This window comes from Pholis gunnellus (genome assembly GCF_910591455.1).
Source record: "Pholis gunnellus genome assembly, chromosome: 23".
NCBI lineage: Eukaryota > Metazoa > Chordata > Actinopteri > Perciformes > Pholidae > Pholis > Pholis gunnellus.
Genome location: NC_136550.1, coordinates 10,134,729 through 10,154,123, shown reverse-complemented (window position 1 = coordinate 10,154,123; position 19,395 = coordinate 10,134,729). Strand labels below are relative to the sequence as shown.

The 19,395-nt window shown below is 45.3% G+C and overlaps 1 protein-coding gene across 1 annotated transcript in view; it reads left to right on the top strand.

The window, feature by feature from the left end:
• The window catches only part of pcxb (pyruvate carboxylase b), a 244,169-nt gene that overhangs the window by 43,192 nt on the left and 181,582 nt on the right, over nucleotides 1-19,395 (top strand). Inside the window, exon 10 of the mRNA XM_079185036.1 lies at nucleotides 2,732-2,850. Coding sequence (XP_079041162.1) covers nucleotides 2,732-2,850 — 119 coding nt within the window. The remainder of the gene's footprint in view (nucleotides 1-2,731; nucleotides 2,851-19,395) is intronic.

Sequence of the window (19,395 nt, the reverse complement as noted above, 5' to 3'; positions counted from 1 at the left end):
TATATATAAATAATGAGTACACGTGTATATGGATTTGTACAGTGTGTGTGTGAGAGAGAGATTGTGTTTTCTTATTCCTGACTGTTTTCTCCCGAGGTCAAGGGTTGTGTATCACACATCAGACAGACGGGCATTGTGTTTGTTGGTTTTATGTGTTTGTGTGTGTGTGTGGGGGGGGGCTCATACAGTTTAATTGAAGTGTGTGGGGATCCCTCTAATGAGTCTCTCTGGTGAAACCTGTGGGGAGCTACAGATGCCATAAATGGGATTAATCGCTCTCTGCAGAGGAAACTCTGCTGAGTCTCTGAATATTTTTTTACACGGATGATGTTTTACAAGGTTGCAGCAAATATTAATACATGTGTTGCATGTGGGCGTGTGCGTGCGTCGCTCCAGAACTGTGTCTAATGTCCTCCTGAGAAGAGTTTTCTTTACAACAAGCTTAATTATGCCAGCTATGGGCTTAATGAGAGGCTGACGAGCGCCGAGCAGGTGTTTCCTGTGTATTATGCATCATGGATTCTACGTTATAACGGCATCTCCATCAACGTTTCTTTGAGCTTTTTGAGATTGTTGTGCGTATTTGTTTTAGTTGCCAAATTCTAATTGCTGCAGTTTTAGCTTAGGGCAATCTTTGTCTCCGCAATCCATCCCTCTCGCTTCCTCTGCCCGTTTGATCGTCCTGACATTTACGCTCGCCAAATGTTGGAAATGAACGCAAACGCCGAAAGGCACTGGGCTGGTTTAACAACTAAAGACTAAACATGCATTTGTCTGTTTGAAGACTGGTGTGAAGGAATTAGTTTAGATCGTTCACTTCCTCCCGCTTTGTTCACTTCAGTCTGATTCCAGAGAGGGAGGGAAGCACAAACAAACTGTCCGCTCAACTAATAGTTTTAGATACTTACAGATGTAGGTGGTGCTGTTGCCTTTTCTTGGGTTGCTCACATCTGCGCCTCCTGGGTAAATTAGACTTCCTGTTGTGCAGCTTGTGTTTTGGTGATTTGATTGCTTGCAGCCCTCTAATTTCATTTGTTTGGATGTTATTTTCCTCGCTCAAAATGTCTTCTATTTGGTATCATGGCGACTGATTATAGGAATAATCAATGCTGTGGCTGGATCACATCTGAGCGACTTGAGCTGCTCTGATTGGTTAAATTGGTGCCAATCCGACTGCTTCGCTTGAATCATCTGTGTAATCGCCTAGTCTCCAAATTATAATGGTAATAATGATACGTTTTATTTATAAAGCTTTTTACAAGGCAATTGCACTCTGCGTGCAGCTCCCACTGGGCAAAATTAAACTTGAGCTGAGACGAGCCAAAGTGGAGTTTTGAAGGATGAGTATGGAAAGCGCTGTCGTTGGTCTACGAACATGCTAATTGTCCCTCCTAATGATCATGTTTTACTCTGAATGGCATGTTCAACTTCCCACAGAAAAGCATAGATCAGCACATTCAGGGGGATCCTATCTTAGCAAGGCAAAATAATTACACTAGCCGGTTATATGTTGAGTTTTTGTTTATTTATTTAGTTTTCCGAAATTACTGTCATACGCAGGTGTGGCATCAGATCTCTGTGTTGGGGGGGGAAAACATGACTAACAGCCATAATTCAAAGTTAAAACAGTCGTCGGTGCATGATGAACGTGTGTAATTAAAGGAATATAGTCAGTTAAAAAGAGAATTTCTGAAGAGGTGACTAGATACTGGATTATGTGTTATCGCCTCTTAAATGAAGAATAAGTAATAAAACAGGTATAAGAAAACATTCCGTTGCATTTTAAATGGTACATTTGAACACCGCAGTTCCGATTTTAAAATAAGAACATTTATTTTCCAAAAAGGGAAAAAAAAAATGGTCTTTTGGCATGGAATGGTAAGTCCTACATCCGGGTTTGAGAGTAGTCACAAACTGACAACCAAAATAAACGCATTGACGTGTTCAGTGTGAGCATTTTGCGTTCGCAGATACGAGCATCAAAGTCCACCTCGTGTGCTCTGATCCGCATTCATATCTTCACATGTTGGCGCATTCTCTCAGCGCCCTGTGATTCCGTTTCTTCATGTTAACCGGATGCGACAGCAACGCCGGTGTTGTTTTCACCTTGTGAGTCTGTGAGTGAGTCATCGCGGCGAAATGGGGTCTCACTTTACGCCCCAGGCCCCATTTTGCCGTCGCGGCTGGTGTGATACGATCGCAAGAAGTGTAGTGTGGTTTTACCATTTCTTTATCTGTCCACGCTATATATGATAGATGTATATACTATGTGTATTGATGTGTGCTTGTCAGGCCCAGTCTTTAGAGGACGTATCATCGTCCCTGCACCAGCAACACTGACGAGACAAACTCCTGAACATTTATTGTTCCCGACACTGATTGTGATTCTGATTGTGAAAACGGGCTTTTATGAGGATGAGTTTTCAATAAATCCCGTTTGATTGATGATCTAATTATTGCAGTGCAGGGAAATTATGAGAAATGCCCTTTTCCCTCCATACAAATAAAACACAAAGCTTATTTTTTTTCCACCTCATTTTTATGTAGTCATATTTGCATGGAGACAAGACAGGTTTTTTTTTAATGCTTTCGGTTTCACGGCTCATTAAGATGAGTGAGTGCTCCTTCTTGAGTGTTTACACAACTAACATCATTACTTAGATAATTCAGAGCCGTAAAACTGCTTTCTGCTCATGTTATTTACATTTTTTCCCCCCTTTTTCTGCCGCAGGTGGGCTACGAGAACGCGGGGACCGTGGAGTTCCTGGTCGACAGAAACAACAAACACTTCTTCATTGAGGTCAACTCTCGCCTCCAGGTCGAGCACACGGTCACCGAAGAAATCACCGAGTAAGTAGCAGATGTTTACAAGCGCGGCTGGCAGGTGGGCAGCCGGAATGGTGGCGGCGGTTGTCACTTTGCGTGCGTTTGTTTGGCGTCATCTGTCCACAGACAGGTGCTGCAGCGTCGAGGTGTTTTAGACGCGTCCCACTCTGAAAAGTTGCCGGAATGGAGAGAGAGCGGAGGTATAGAGGTGTGGGCACGGTCGAGGAGACGAGGGGGAGGGATTGATGGAAGGCACAAAGAGGCGGGTGTAGGACAGGGACAGGTGGGATCAGTGAAGAGAAAAGCAGAGTGATGAGGTCCGAGAGAGAATAGTGAACGATATAAATAGCATTCCGCTTCGCTGATGACCTGTGAGATTTGCTCGGCTGAAACCACACAGACGGGTCTCAAACTAATACACACACTCAAGATATAAACACACAAAAACACACACAGGTACAAGTATAAAGGCCCTCCAGAAAACACCAGAAAGCTACAATTACGCTAATTCATATTGGATTCCCTGCATAATTAGCCCAATTAATGAATTAAGCTGACAGACTCACAAATCAGTGCAACTAATAGGAAGTTATAGGGGGGGGGGGGGGGGATCCCACCTGTTCCTATGGCAACCAAACATGACAGACAATTTTGTGAGCCGCACTCGCTCGTCTCAATCAGTCTGTTGTTTGGCTTCTTCCGTCTCTTCCGTCTCTGCGTGAGAGATAAAACTAAACAAAGAAGCGCTTTATTCGTCTCGCTGTATTTGTGTCTCATCACGGTGAACTACATCAGTGAGGGAAAAAAAACCCCACTCATCGGTTAAACATTGACGTCCCGGCGATCATTAAGTCAAACAACCACCGCTCGCAACAAAACAAAGTCAATTTAGTTCTCCCAAACCGTTAATTTGTGTTATTTTGATTAAAGTGGTGTCCACTTTTTAAGTATATCCTGTCAGTTAAGGTCTTAAATCTTCATGTTTGCCTTTAAAAATGTGGCTAATGTGATAATAAAGATCCGAAAGACAAATGTGACGGCAATAAAATGTGTCATTAATATAATTTAGGTCTTTTATTTCTTTCTTTATTCTTTGTAGGGCTGTAGTTTTCTCGTTTTTATAGGAGTATGTACACCTGCCATATGTTCTTCATTGGAGTTGGAAAAGTTGTGCGTTCACACACTTGCTCCATACTTGGTCTTGACACAGAGGTGGCAGTCAAGGAAACATGTTATTATCCCAACTGTTGGTGGATTAAAGCCCCTCAACGCCGTGTGTGTGTGTGTCTCATAAAAACACACCGTGTAACATTGAGGCCTAACAAAATTTCCATTTTCTTCCTCAAAGCAACTCTGCAGTAAATATCCCACATAAAAAGGTGGAAGTGTTTTTATATATATTTTTGCTTTATGGAGTGTCATTAAAGCAAATCAAGGCCCGTGTAGCCAGCCACGATTGGTGCTCGGCATGCCGGGTATCAACGCATCATCGTTCTTACCATTTAGCTTTAATTTATATATCACTATGTTATCTCTCTCTTTAATCCATTTTAAGTTTGTTCTAAATCTATTTTTTATTTTTCCAGCATGATTTTTGTGTCTTTCATTTTCTTTCCTCTTATCTCACTGTATGAAACATTAAAATGTGCTCAGCTCTACTGTGGGTTTTCATTTTTTTTTTAGAAGCAATAATGTTGGAGGAAAATGTGATATTTAACTATCATAAATCATGTATTTCATGTCCACAGAGCAGATAATCTCAAATGTAAACCTCCCAGAATTGCCCTTCTTTTCTATCGCCGTTATCAAATGCGTTGTCATATTTAATACATTTAAAAATGGAGGATAAAGGCCGCCGAAGAACTCGGGCAATATCGCGCTAACATGTTCATCTTGCGACTCACCAAGAATGTCACGCTTTATTATCTGTGAGGAGGAAATGAGATGGGAAGTATCTAGACTTTGTACCTCCGCCTACTCCTCCTCCTTTATGCACCTTTCCGTCATAGTGAACCAGCTTTTCCGTACCTGCAAGGACACACTCGGGGACGCGCTCGCCTCGCTGTGCTCCCGCGAGTGAGACGACAAGTTGGTAGAAAGTCTTGGCTACAGATCCCCTACCACTCTTTTGTCACATCCTCTTTGTCCTGAGGAAATCTTGACATTTTTTGGGGGGGGGAATTGGGGTCACTTGAAAGTGGCAGGAGTGCAGTAATTACTCTAATTTCGGCACACGTCGAAAGTTTCGGCTGTCGCGAGCAACACTTTCAATTTGCGCAGCTTTCACTTCAGGCCGAGCTCTAAAGGGAACAAGTCTTTCCAGCGGAAACTCAACGTGCTTCAGTCTAAATGGAAGGGGACGTGTACGGGGGGGGGGGGGGGGCGACAAGTATTCCATTCCAGTGCAAATGACTGTATTGTGGTTTTATTTGAACGTTCTATCCATTAGTCTCTCAGCTTTTTCCGTTTCACGCGGCTGCACTCCCAATCTCTGAGGTGTGAGCACATTCATTCTTGTTTGTTGGGGGGGGTTTGAAACCGACCGTGTTACTAATGGACTTGTCAGCGAGGTATTTTTTTTCATACCGAGCTGTGAAACTCCCCTTTTTTAAACTCGCCGTTCATTCCCCGACTCTCTAACCCTCACCGTCTATCATCACTTTTCATCTCTCCTGCCTAATTCCTTCCTCATCAATCATTCCCGGTTCGATTTTTTTGCTCTGCCTCAAATCTGGCTGCAGTTGAGCCTTGGATGCTTTTGCGTTTTATCCTCATTCTATCTCTATCGCTTTTTCCTCCTCCTCCCCTTGTGCCGCATACATCCAAATGCAATGTTTTTGTTGTTGTTGTTGTTTTTTTGTATGCATCTCCACTGGCGGCCATGACAGGAAGCCTGCCTTTAGCGTGTGTCTGAGTTACTGGATTCGAAATGCCCGTTCAGCCTCCCCAGCACTCCCTTAACTTGTTGTTCATTGTTCACCCCTTCTTTCCGTTTCACTCCCTTAGCCCTGATTTATTTGTTTGAGATGTGTCGTTTGGAATTTATTTTCCACTCTCCCCTTTGCTGTGAATGCATGGCGTATTGTTCTTTTCTTAGCCTCCCTCCCTTCTTATCCTTATCGGTCTTTCCTTCGTACTCTTTCTTTCTCGCCTCTCTTGGTTTAAGCCAGATTGACATTTTTTTGGTTCAGAGTAAAATGTCTGCACAACTACTGGATTGCCGTGACATTTAGTAGAGATGTTCATGTTCCCCACCGGCTTAAATCTTCATCCGCTCCATTGGCTTTGTTGCGTGACGACTTGAAACACAAAGCTTTGGACTTGACCTATGACGTAACTCTGGACTTGTTGGTCCTGACTTGGGACTTGTTAGCCAAGACTTGAGACTTCCGTGTGACTTGGAAAAACAACCACTTTGTTCCACCTCGGTAAGAAGCGATCGCAGCACAGGCAGCATCGAGAAAACGCTTAAAACTACTACAAGGAACTTTCATTTTGTGTTGATATTGGCGGCCCCCTGTGGACAAACGCGGTAGTGTGTTTCATTTTACTGCAGCCTTCACATAGCCCTTCGCTCTGCTCCTGGCCGGATGGAGGAGCTCACCGGAGGCCGCCGCAGGCGAGCCCGTGTGCTGTGAATCTGTCCGAGACCGTTTCATTATCAGTTCAAAAGTTCCTCCTGGTCACTTTAATACCACGTTTGAACGCAAAGGGCTGTGATCAAATGAAATTATCCGGATGAGATATCCAGATACAGATTGCATGTTAGCGCCACCTGTCAATGGGCACTTAGCCTTGTTTTCCCCTCAATTAGATGCTCTCTGGAACGGATTCCCCTCACTTTGATGTGTGTGTGTGTGTGTGTGATTCTGCTTGATATGCAGTTTGAACTAACTGTCACTAATAGGGTGCTGTCTGTGGTGAGGGGTCAATGTAACACTTGCTCACATATCAAAGTCCCCTCTCTCCTTAATCCATCCCTTCTTCCATCTCATCCTTCATTTCGCCCTCCGGTTCTCCCCTTCATCTGTCTGTCCTCAGCTGACTCACTGCATCCGTCTCTACACCTCTGTCCTCCCCCCCACGTGCTCTCTCTCGTCCTCGCGCCATTGCCTCCTGTTCTGTCTCCCCCTCCCTCTCTCTCTCTCTCTCTCTCTCTCTCTCGTGTCCGTGTCGACCGCTCACTCTGTCACTCCCATCACTCCGTCTGGGTCTCTTTCCTCCATCCGTCTCATCTTTGTCATCTATTCCTCTCGTTCACATTCATCCTCCCTCCCCCCGTCGATTCATTCATCTCTCCCTCTCCGTGTCCTTTACCTCACCTTTGCCTCGTCCACTCTTCATCTTTCCTTTGTCCCTTTATGAGCTTGCCCTTCTTAGCGCTCGCTCCCTCCACCTGCCCTCTCTTATCCAGCTGTCTTGTCCCTCTTGCGCCATCCTTTCGTGCGTTTGACTACCTGTCCGACTACCTGTGTCTTAAAGTTGAGGTTTGATAAACATCTGATGGCGCCGGTATTGCATCATTTCTTGTTGGTATTAAACAGTAAAATATGTTTTTTTGTACACCAGAGAACATTACTTTAAAGAATATTATGTTGTACATTCTCTAGCCAATTAGTGTGTATCGCAAAATGTGGGCTGCAGCCACACATTTCCCTCCTGTGTATGACTATGAAACACTGTGAGATCAGAGCTGACGGCTATACCTTCATATCGACTCAGGTATGAGACAGATATGAATCTGTGGTAATGTTGCCGATACCCGTTGTAGTCGGGCTCTGACTCCAAAACACAAACTGCCTTTTGTCTCAACTTACCGCCTCAAACCTTCTTAACCATCTTAACATTTATTTTTCCTTATGTCCTCCCACCTTTCCTCCTCATCCTCTCCCCTGCCACTGTCCCTCCCACTCCCCCTCCCCCTCCTACTTCTTCTTCGCTGGTACTGTTTCTTCTCCCTCCACCGTCTCTCAATATTGCTTTGATTGTTGTGTCACGCCGCTCGCTTATCCACGGCGGCGGTAGCTTGACAAGTTTGGGACGTTTTTGACTGAGGAGGCATCCTCTCACTCTTCGCCGCTGCTTTTGCCTCCGTCCCTCTCTGCAGTGGTACATTGGTGCATATTCAAGTGTCTGTGAGGAGGAGGCGGAATAGCACAATCTATAATCAGAATGGATGCTCCCACCCACACACACACACACACACACATACACACACACACACACACACACACACATACCCTCATTCACAGAGGCATACATAAAATACGCCCCCAAACATTTGATTTCCAAAGGCGTCAACGTAGACACAAACACAGTTGCACAAGGACATTATTCGAATACCTTTTCATTGCTCTTCCTGTCTCACAGTATTCCTGCACAATAGAGGCAATTCTTTCTGACTGGATGTATAAGCAACTGACACATTGTGAAAAAATGTAAAAGATATTGCGTGTGTGTGTGTGTGTTTGTGAGACTCAACTGTCTGAAAGGGATGAGCCCGCCTCTGCATTCAACTCCAGTTGTGCCTTTGAACTTCTCCTCTCTCAAGGTTCAATTTGTCCATAATTTAGCTGTAAACGATCTGTCCTTTGTGCATTGGGTGTGTGCCGCTCAGTGGCTGCGTGCATTCTGCTAGTGTGTGTGTGTGTGTGTGTGTGTGTGTGCGCGCGCCTGTTGCCGTCAGGGGGGACGTTGCAAATTTTGCTAGATTGGTGGACAGGAGTCCTTATGATCCTGAAGTGGTGTGATTATTCCCCCGGCTCATGCTGCGTGTGTGACTTCATGCTGACGAGTGTCGGGCCATGTGTACACATGTGAGGGACGAAACCCTCACATGTGGTCCACCAGGAAATCACAATATTTCAAACTAATTACCATCACATCCGAGATTATTTGCAGATCTTCCCAGTTTTTCTCCAGAATATCTCCTCAAAAACACGAAAAATAAAAGCCAACCATGTTAACGTCTAAGAAACATTTTCTTTTCCCCCCAAAGTCTGTTAATTTCTCAGGCAGCGCTTTCGTCCAGGCGGTGCATCGCCCCATCATCAAGCTCCATTTATTCAAATCTCAGCAAACAAGCACTGGCTGCCATGTTCAACATGGACAAAAAGTCCCCGAAGAACATTCCCACTCGTCCAGCTACTGTAGCCGCACAGACTCGTGGCTACTGACGAATACAGGAAATGCTCAACAGCTGCTAATTTCTGTTAACGGCAGTAACCCGGTCAAGGCCGATAAGATTAAAAAAACAGCGGTTTTAATCAGCAGCTGTTCGATCGGTGCGTCTCATTAATGCTCCGGTAATTACATTTGTGAATGGAATCTGATTAAATTTAGTGCTTTTAGATGTTGTTATTCATGATGACTCTTGAAAGTTGAGCTTCAAACGCGTGACGAAATAACCTAAACTCAGGGGCCCACTAACTAGCCTTTTTTAAATGCCACAGGCTTAGTCAATGGACTGCAAAATAGCCCCAAGCTGTGTACAAAATTGTGTTTGCAGTTTCTTCCGACAACAGCTGCCGCAAAGTCGCTCATTTTTCTCTGCAGTGATCTCAAGCAACGCTGCAAGACTCTCTGCCGGGCCCGCTCACCATTCCTTTGACGTTTTTCCCCACCAAACAACAACAACAGCAAAAGGCTCTCCCAGCTCTATCTGGCCACTCCAATAAAAGGATTTGGCTCATGATGTTGACATCAAAGTCCATACCCGCCAGCTCACCAACGCAGTGTACCTTTCAATACATGCATACGCTTCATACGGCACAGTTTAGAGGGGGTTTGCACACTGTTTCTGCTGATATGGGCACATGCTGAGCTATAACAGGTCGTGGGCACTTGTGTGTGTGTGTGTGTGTTATATTTCCAAACGAGAGTGACATGACTTGATTTACTAACGTGCCCAGTATCGGATGGCAGCTATACAATTTGACTGCTGAGGGTTTTTGAGGACAGGCGAAGGAAGTTATGGATTGAAGCCACGATATTTTGTTCAGCATCTTTATCTCGGCTCCAGTTTGTTTCCATTCTTGGCAGGAGGAAGAAATTCCTCTGAAGCAGCTTTTAACCCACAGGAAAGGACAATAACAACCCCCACCCCACCCCCCCTCCTCCTCCTCCGCTGCACTAAATAACATATTCCCATGGACAATCAGCATAGTATTGGAAACAAAACCTCTAAGGTCATTATACAAAGTGCATCAAATCCATCACAGGGTGACAGTGGCTGGCCCATGCTCATTTCACAACAGAAATCCAATAGCGTGCAGATGCCGTATTGACGGACTGATGAAAGACTTTAACGGGTGATCTGTATTCACACCGCCGCACAATGAAACAGTACCTCTGAAGGCCAGATAATAAACCTTTTCATGTAGGACCCGCATTGAATGTGATTAAATGTCACGTTTGAATAATTTCAGGTTAATCGCTTCGTATCGACAACCCGGTAGTGATCGCTGTAACGGCGTCGTATCGAACGTCCGCATGGCGATAGCATCAAATGCACTGTGTTGGAAATCCATCATAGTGAAGCCTGATCACACTGAGCCGATCATATATCTCATTCAAATTTGTAATAAAAAAGTCATTACGTGTTAGTGATGTCAAAGAAATTCCCCGGAAATTACTGCGCAGTGTTCACTGTAAGTGTGGAACACAGTTGGGCCTTGGTATTGTCTCATGCTTCATGTTTTAATACTGTGATTTCCTATCATTACATTGGTATGAGGCGAGTGAATAGCCTGCCGTGTAATATTGCTGTTTGGAAAGTGTGTGTGTGTGTGTGTGTGTGTGTGTGTGTGTGTGTGTGTGTGTGTGTGTGTGTGAGAGAGAGAGAGAGGCAGGCGGTTCTTTAGAGCGATGCCTTCATTGCATTCATCTGTGAGACGCAACAACCAGATGAGCAGATAAAGAAGCTGCCATAATGTTTGGTGCCGCAAACAATATTGTCTTTTTAAAAAAACCCGAAAACAAGAGCTTTTTTATTTGACAACACTGCAGACAAGAGGAGAGAATTAGTGTATGCAGAAACATATTTTTACGATGTGCGTCAGACACTGAGTGAGCATTGTTTTGGGCTTTATTGCTTTTGGTATGCGTGTGTGTGAGAGAGAGAGAGAAAGAAAGAAAGAGCAACACCCATTGTCTCTGCCTCTTTAGCGTGTGGAGATGGGCGCGTGCACACGCATTAATATACAAGGAGCCTGAGAGAAAATGGCTGCGCTGCACCTGGTTATTTGTCTGTTTACGCCGCTAATTAGTCTTAAATGACCCCTCTCCGTCTTCATCAGGCTGGTGAAAGAGTGACGGAGAGAGAGAGAGAGAGAGGTAGCGTGAGCGAGAAAGTCGGACAGAAACAATGCCTCGTGTTAATTGACGGAGGGGTCTGACAAACGAGGGGGGGGGGGACAGGGACACACACACACACACGCACACACACACACACACACATGAGGTGAATAGAAAGAAGAGCGGAGTGACCCGGAGCCGCAGGAGGAATAAAAGCAGCGCAGCCGAGCCGGACCAAAAGTTTGAGGCCTGCGTCGGTTAGATACGTTTGACTCCACAGAGGACTGTGAAACCACATGAGGTGTTTCATTGTAAGGCCTTGTCTCCGTCCCTCAGTTTGTCACGGAGCTTCTTTTTTTGTGATTCTCTTCTTTCTTAATCTGCCTTCCCTTTGGTTTCCCTCCTCGTCGAACGTCGGCTGCAGCAGCCAGCGTCTCCAGCTCTCTGTGCCTCATGCTTTTTGATTTCCTCTTTGAACGTGGGAGTTGCTGCCACATCAGCGATTATTCCCCCGCTCCGGTTTCTCGCGACCCTTTCGCACTTATTCATGTTTTCTTGGCAGAGCAAAGTATGAAAAGATATTCACGGAAAAGGTCGACTCGGTACTAATATGCACTCGTTGATGATTAGCGTGCTTAAAAATTACGTGTGTGCTTGTTTGAAACATTGGCAGTATCCTTTCCTACCCTCCACACTACCTTGTCCTCCTCCACCTTCTTTTTATTGTTCGGCATCCTCCCTTCCACCTTCTGCTTATCCTCTCTTAACCTCTCTCCTCCTCCTCTCTGGACTTTTCCCCCTTATATTTCATTTATTTATTTTGCTCATGGCTTATTGAATTCTTTATCCCACACCCCCCTCTCTCCCTCCTCCCCCTTCCTCCCCTCCTCCTCCCTGCATGCTCCTGTTCTTTCTGTCGACCTCAAGGAAACGCATGCGGCAGTAAACAATCCGCATCGCCTGCATGTATACGTTCTGTCTGTAAGCACTGTGCTGTACAACTGAACCCAGCATGTGTGTTACAGTGTACGCCTGAGCATTGGTGTGTGTGTGTGTGTGTGTGTGTGTGTGTGCGGGCACTCAGAGGAGTTTTGTTTGGTTTTGTGAGCACGTCATAAAATCATTTTAAGGTGATTATAATTGTGCAGCGAAGCGTACAGTGAGTGATTGAGAAGTAAGCAGATGAATAAGAATGAGGGATGTAGCTCTGTGTGTGTATGTGTGTGTGTGTGTGTGTTCGTGTGTTCGTGTGTGTGTGTGTGTGTTCGTGTGTGCGTGCGTGCGTGTGTGTGTGTGTGTGTGTGTGTGTGTGTGTGTGTCCGTCCACACACCAGGAGAGCTTCTAATTTGTGAGAGAGAGAGAGTGTTGAGGCTATTTATGATAATGGGAAGGATGCTCATCATGATTATAATCACAGCAGTCATTGTTACTGGTTGTATGAAATGTTTATTTTTGTTTCTTTTCATAATGCACAGGGCCATGTATGTGCTGGGACAACTTTTATGAAAAATAAACATCACAAATATGTGACTATGAATGGATAGAGTGTCAGTGTTCCAGGGTTATAGAGTAGGAACCGGTGGGACATTCTTAGTCCTAATAAACATCTAAACAAGTCTTGGCGTATCCCGCCATGCTGCAGCACAGCAGCAGCAGCAGCAGCAGCTCCGTGCACAGCGTTGCTATGAGCTAAATGCTAACATGTTTCTATGGCGATGACCTTTTCTGTTGAGGTTTCATATGAAATACTATGTTTCCTGTGCCGCCGCCGCCGCCCGCCACCACACTGACGTGATCCCCCAGAAGAGAAACGCCATTTAAACCCAAGGCCGGAATTAATGAAATCCTAATTTGCATGAATTACCATGACCTAAATGATAAATTAAAGTGTAATTTCCATACGTTCCGTCCAGTAATCCCCTTTTGGATTCCTCCTAAGCCTTTTCCCCGCAGGCCTCGGGGCTTCCCAGCTAAGTCGTATCAAAGACGAAAAAACCCAGAGGATTGAGAATCAAAAGGTGGTGGATCACGGGGTGGGGGGGGGCCCTGGGACAGATGTGCATTTGGGGATAGCAGCAGACGGGGGGATACATTAGTCTGCTCCCCTCGCTGAAAACAGTGAAGTGAATCCTAACTTCAAATGTCAAGTCTGCCTCCAAAGAGGAGCAACAAGAGCTGCTTGGATCTAGCTGAAGACTCGCTAATACAGATGTCACTTTCGTTTCTGACTCGAGTGCGCCCGTCTTGGCACCACAAGGGATCTTTGTCAGCCCACGATCCACTTTGCATGAGGACGAGCGCTGTACAGTCGACCCGCTGGAGCGCAGTCTGTTCGAATCGACCAATCGCCCGGTCGTGTGTTTGTCAATATTGTTAGGTTGTCACTATCCCACACACACACATACACACACACCGACGGGATGCCAGCGCGCTGCTTGCATTCGGATGATTCGCCAGCCTTTGAGTCGGAGAGATGTGAGTGGAATATAATGGGGGGGGGGTTGAAATGACAGATGAAATCCCTCCCCGGCTAGACGTTAAGGAAGCTTTGCCACTTTGCCCGTTGCTGTCCCGCACTCAGCAGGCCTGCCTGTCTTTAACATTCTGAATGTCTCTAAATGACATCCCCTCTTTCTCCCGGGCCGGGTTTGGGGAGAGACTCTCGCACACTAACTAACGCGAGCGCACGTATACGTTCATGCATCAGACACTCATGCAAAGAGTCTGCATCGGGTTTAATTAATATGGTTTCCTGCTGAGCTTGGATATATGAAGAGGAAAGACCCAGTGGCTCCATGTGGCTTGGTTTATTTGTGTACAACCTGTAAATGAAAAGCAGTGAGTTGCTCTGCAATATATATGTAAATGTATCACTATGTTTGTTAACATGTATAGGTACTCATTTGCAAAGGTCCCTGAATGCATCGGTGTGCGCGAGCGTGTTTCCATGAAAGCGTACGTCTGGTTTTTCTGCGAATCCTTCATGCAGAGTTACAGGAATCCGCTGTGGAAGAAGAGGTCCGGATGCCAGCGGTATAGACCGTATATACACGAGGCTGACGTAGTCCTTTCTGACGTCAACAAATCCCATAAACCAACACCAGTTGATCCTGCTGACAATTATTGCTTGTTTAATGCGAGTCTTACGATTAGGAGAACATCATGAGCCACACGACGTAGCATAGGGTGACATATTCCTTCGCTATGATGACAGCAGAGACTTCTTTGTATTTTGTCCGTCCCCCCCCCCCTGCAATACATACAGCGTCGTCAAATATGCATCAACCCACGGCTGAAAATAGTCCACAGCAAATGCACTATTTACTCCATTTACTGACGTGCTAAAAACTGCAATCCCCAGCTGTGTTAGGACATTTCCTATTTATTTTCTTAAATGAAAGGATATATTTGTGACCTGTTTTTTTTTTTTAAGCGCCAAGTCCTCCGTAGGACCCAATGGGCTCGGGGCTACAGAGTTTCAGCAGACTAAGGAACTTGTTGGTTTATTAGAATAAGAAGAATAGAATAACAACCAGCTCGATCTTTTGAACACTCGTCAGTCAGGATTCATATTTCAGATTGATGACTTTATATTTCAGTCTATTGAGACTGAGGGCTTCACAATGAACTCGACTTGTGTTTAATTGGTTCCCTGCAGTGCATGAGAAATGAGTATGCTTTATTCTTTAAAAAGGAGTTTCCACATTAACCCAACATCTTTCTTTCTGCCTCTTGTCTGTCCTCTTTGTTTCCTCTCATACTGTGTCGTCCTACACAACTTGTCTTACCCTCCTCTTCTCTAGTTTGCCTTTAAAGTTTAATTTGTAGGAGCAAGAACATTGTCGTACAAATACTTTGTCTAATTCTCTTTAGTTATCTGCAGCGGGGCTGAATTGAGTTTTCTCTTTGCCTGTTTTGCCGTTTCTCTGTTCTCTTCCTCTCGGCTAACTCCTGTACTTGTGCTTCCCTCAATATTTGTCCTGCTCCCCTTGTTCTTCTCCTTCACATTGTGTTCATTGCGTGCATTTTCTCTTCCTCTTAGCTGTACTCCGTCTTCATTGTTGCCTCCATTTTGTTCCGCCACAGCTCATATTTTACACTTTTCACGTTATCCGGGGGCCGGTCTGTGACTCCTAGGCTTGCGTCTCTATGTTTGCATATCTATCTCCATGTGTGTATTTACTGTGTGTGCCCGTGTGTGTGTGTGTATATATAACAAACATGGTGTGTTCCTTCATGTGTTGCATGTATGCACTGTTTGTTGGATATCTTTCTGTGGGTGTGCCAAAATGTACAGTGTGTTTGCTGATGCATTTTTAACTACACGTGTACTTATGTGTGTGCAGGCACGAATCTGTGTGTGTGTGTGTGTGTGTGTTATCTTATTTTATTTATCTGGCCTCCCTCTCTCTTTCTCTGTTTGTGACTTCTACTGTGCAATTTTCCGAGTGAGAGAACTTGGATTGCATTTTATGAGGCCTATGTTGGCTTTTGCATTTTTTTTGCCGTGTGTGTGTGTGTGTGTGTGTGTGTGTGTGTGTGTGTGTGTGTGTGTGTGTGTGTGTGTGTGTGTGTGTGTGTGTGTGTGTGTGTGTGTGTGTGTGTGTGTGTGTGTGTGTGTGTGTGTGTGTGTGTGTGTGTGTGTGTGTGTGTGTGTGTGTGCGCGCGCGCGCGCCTACTGCTGTGCAATGCTGTGCATTCGAGAGTCGTGTTGAGTTGTCGCGTGTGGACCTTCTTGCAGACTTGTGATCCACATAAATGTCATCCTTTTTAATATTAAAATCCTGACTTGAATGCAACCTCTAACTGAGATAGTTCACCTGATCTTGAGGGCCGGCGTAGTTCCGCGTGATTGCTGAAGTTAATTACGAAACTTTTATTTGTTTTTCATAAATTTGAACAAATTGCCAAACCACTTATCTCTCTAGTTTTCGGAGGCTGACAAATCCCCCAGCACCAAAAATGATCAAGTTTGAACATTGCAGTTGATTAACTTACTAATTGTGGAAGCAGTTAATGAGCGGTGATGAATTATGGGTTGAGAATAACATTTCAGTCCCTACAGTAAAGAACAAGTGCCACAAGGACAACTTGATTTGTTCAAGTACCCACATCTGCAGTACATGATACTCTGCAAGGCCACAAGAACATCACATGAATGCTGGTATGTGGTGGGCTTTTGCTCGCAGATACATTACCCGGCAAACACAGATCCGACTGAAGCACACACACAGCGTAGATACGTGTATTAAGTGGAGTGGAGCGTGTGGTTATTAAGGCTTCGTGTGGACTTCTGGGACTTGAGGAGCCCACTTCTCAAACTCAATGCCGTGTTTGTGACTCACTGTAGACTCGGTCCGGGTTTCCATAAGAAAGTACTGTAATGCCTCAAAGAAAGGGGCACGTGTGGATGCAGTTTGTCCATTTTAAAGGGTCGAAATCAAATGATTCTCAGAGTTCATCTTCAAGCCAAGGCCTCTAAATCAGGACCACAGTCGATGTCGATGACTGACACTGGGTCAATATCTAAGTTTAATCAACCGGCGTGGTGTCTTCGAACGCACCCCTGCACATCAATTTTACACACCAATCTCCACCTTGTGTGTTAGAGCGCTCACTCACGCTGGATCCCCAGGAAGGCCTTGAAACACGGCGCACTGCAGGCGCGAGACACAAGTCAAACGTAAACGGAGGAGTGAATCACGCGGGACATAAATCTGCTTCCTATACGCGGTTGAAACTTTAAAGGTCACACCTCGGGCAGCGATCTCAAATCGGGTGTTTAAGCCTCCGACAGATATTTATGGCCGTTGTGTACTCTCTGACTACGTGACCACGCGACTGAAATAAAGCGTTTAGTCGATTCATTGATCACAGAATCATTCCACGGTTGCAATAATTGATTAATCCAGCCGCGGCCGACCATGTGGCATATAGCGAGAGCAGATGGAGACTGTTTTTCATTCCAACTCACCTCGGCAGGTCATTTCACTCATGAGTTGCCCGCCCTCGATACTTAAAGGAGCGCTAATCAGCAGGTGGAACCTCCAGAGCGATTGTCGGCTGTGGTCTCGTGTGATGCAGTGGACTTTTTAAAATTCCGACCGCTCTGAAGCTTTTTGTTGTGTGAATATTTGCCGCGCTTCCACCAGAAAGCCGAGATTCCGCGTCATTTAAAAAAAAAATGCAGCGCGAAGGCAAGCTGTTAGCGATGCTCTTGTTTGTTTTTGTGGTAATTCTCTTTTTATGTCTCACAGTTGATTGTGACAGTGACTTATTGCTGTTTAATGAGTATGTGTAGCACGGGGGTGATGCTTCAATGGCTGCATAGAATTAGCTAATGAGATGATTGGTTTCTTTCCTTATAGCATCACAGTAATATGTTTATAATATAGTATATATTGGAATAAGAGCGCTGTTTGTATCATTGGTACATTTGTTCTGTTTTGCCTCTCTATTGTTTAATTTCTGTCTCCTTCCTCCTCCTCTTATCTACATGCTCTCTCTCCCCTCTCTCCTCTCTCCTCCTCTCTCTCTCTCCTCTCTCCTCTCCTCTCTCTCTCCCCTCTCCTCTCTCTCCTCCTCTCCTCTCTCTCTCCCCTCTCTCCTCTCTCTCTCTTCTCTCTTCTCTCTCCTCTCTCTCGTCTCTCTCCTCTCTCCTCTCTCCCCTCTCTCCTCTCTCTCCTCTCCCTCCCTCTCTCCTTTCGGCCTTTCTCATCTCGTTCCTGGACGCCGGAGTCACTTTGCATTCCTCTCCTCGCTCCTCCATCTGCTCCATAACAAGGAGAGCGGGAATTAATTAATAGGCTGATAGTGAGGCCGGAGAAAAATAAGGGGGAGAAAGCGAGCTGAAAAGGAGAGGAAATCTAATCAGATCGGATCTTGTTTTCGTGTGTGGGTGTCTGCCGGGGTTGTGTGTGTGTGTGTGTGTGTGTGTGTGTGTGTGTGTGCTGTCCATATTTTCACACACACACTGCCTCCTTGCCTTGTCCTCCTCCACTTATGCCCTCCAACTGTTTCTCTTCTGTACATTTCTCTGTTTACCCAAAACGATTCTTTAAACACATTTTAAGCTCCAGTCCTTTTCCACCCTAATTGGAAAAACAATTATTCCTTTTTGTGTGAGTCTTATGCTTCCTATTCCGTCGTCTTTCCTCTCTCCCTTCCATCCATCCGTCCTCCTCACCATTCAGACTTTTTTTTCCCCCTCACCTCCCTTGATAAATTGTGATTAATAACCTCCCCCTCTCTTCATCCCTTCCACCCCCTCTCCCTCCGTCTCCTGTCCTGTTTGCATTGGCGTATCGAACAGGCAGCGTAGCTTTCGGGCTGCCAGCTAAATTGATGTCAAAATGCCATCCTCATGCCACAATGATTCCAAATTCTTATTTCCTCCCCCCCCCTCCCCTCATATGCAGTCGACTCATCTGTCTCTCCATTCCTCAGCATGGCTCCCTCTTTTCCTTCTGTTCGCTGTCTAAAAGCGTCTAATGAAATTCATAAAAAACAAGAAGGGAGGCGCGATGCCTTCCTCCTCGCCGCCTTTCACCGCCCGTCTTTTTGCGTCATATTCCTTTTGTTTTTGTTTCATATTCTCTCTCGCTCCATTTACCAGTCTTTATTGTCCTTTCCATCTGTCCTTCACACTTTACTCTAACTCCGTTTGTCCTCTTACTTTTCTCTGCGGGCCTCTTTTTCTTCCAGGTCCCAAATCTTCCGTCTATCTTTTTTTTTTTGATTTCTACTGTTGTCTTTGTTTGTGTTCATCCATCCCTGCTATTCCCTCGCCTTCCACCGCTAACACTTTCTCTGTTATCCTCTTGTTTTTCCGCCTTTCCATTCCTGCAGGCCCCTCTTGGAAGCATGTTCACTGTATTTCCATTTATTTGTTTAGGTGTGTGTGTGTGTGTGTGTGTGTGTGTGTGTGTGTGTGTGGGGTACGTGTACTCACATTTGGTAGACAAGAGTCTGCATTAGTTTGACTGGAATGAGAAATACATTTCAGCCTTGCTCTTTACCACTAGCCCCGGAGCCATCTTGAAAAATGTATTTACTGGAGACGTGTGTTATGTGAATAAGAGCAATGCCGAATGCTGAGGACACACACACACACACACACACACACACACACACACACACACACACACACACACACACACACACACACACACACACACACACACACACACACACACACACACACACACACACACACACACACACACCCACACACCCTGATACAGTGCGGACGAACGCTCAAATGAAGTTATGAA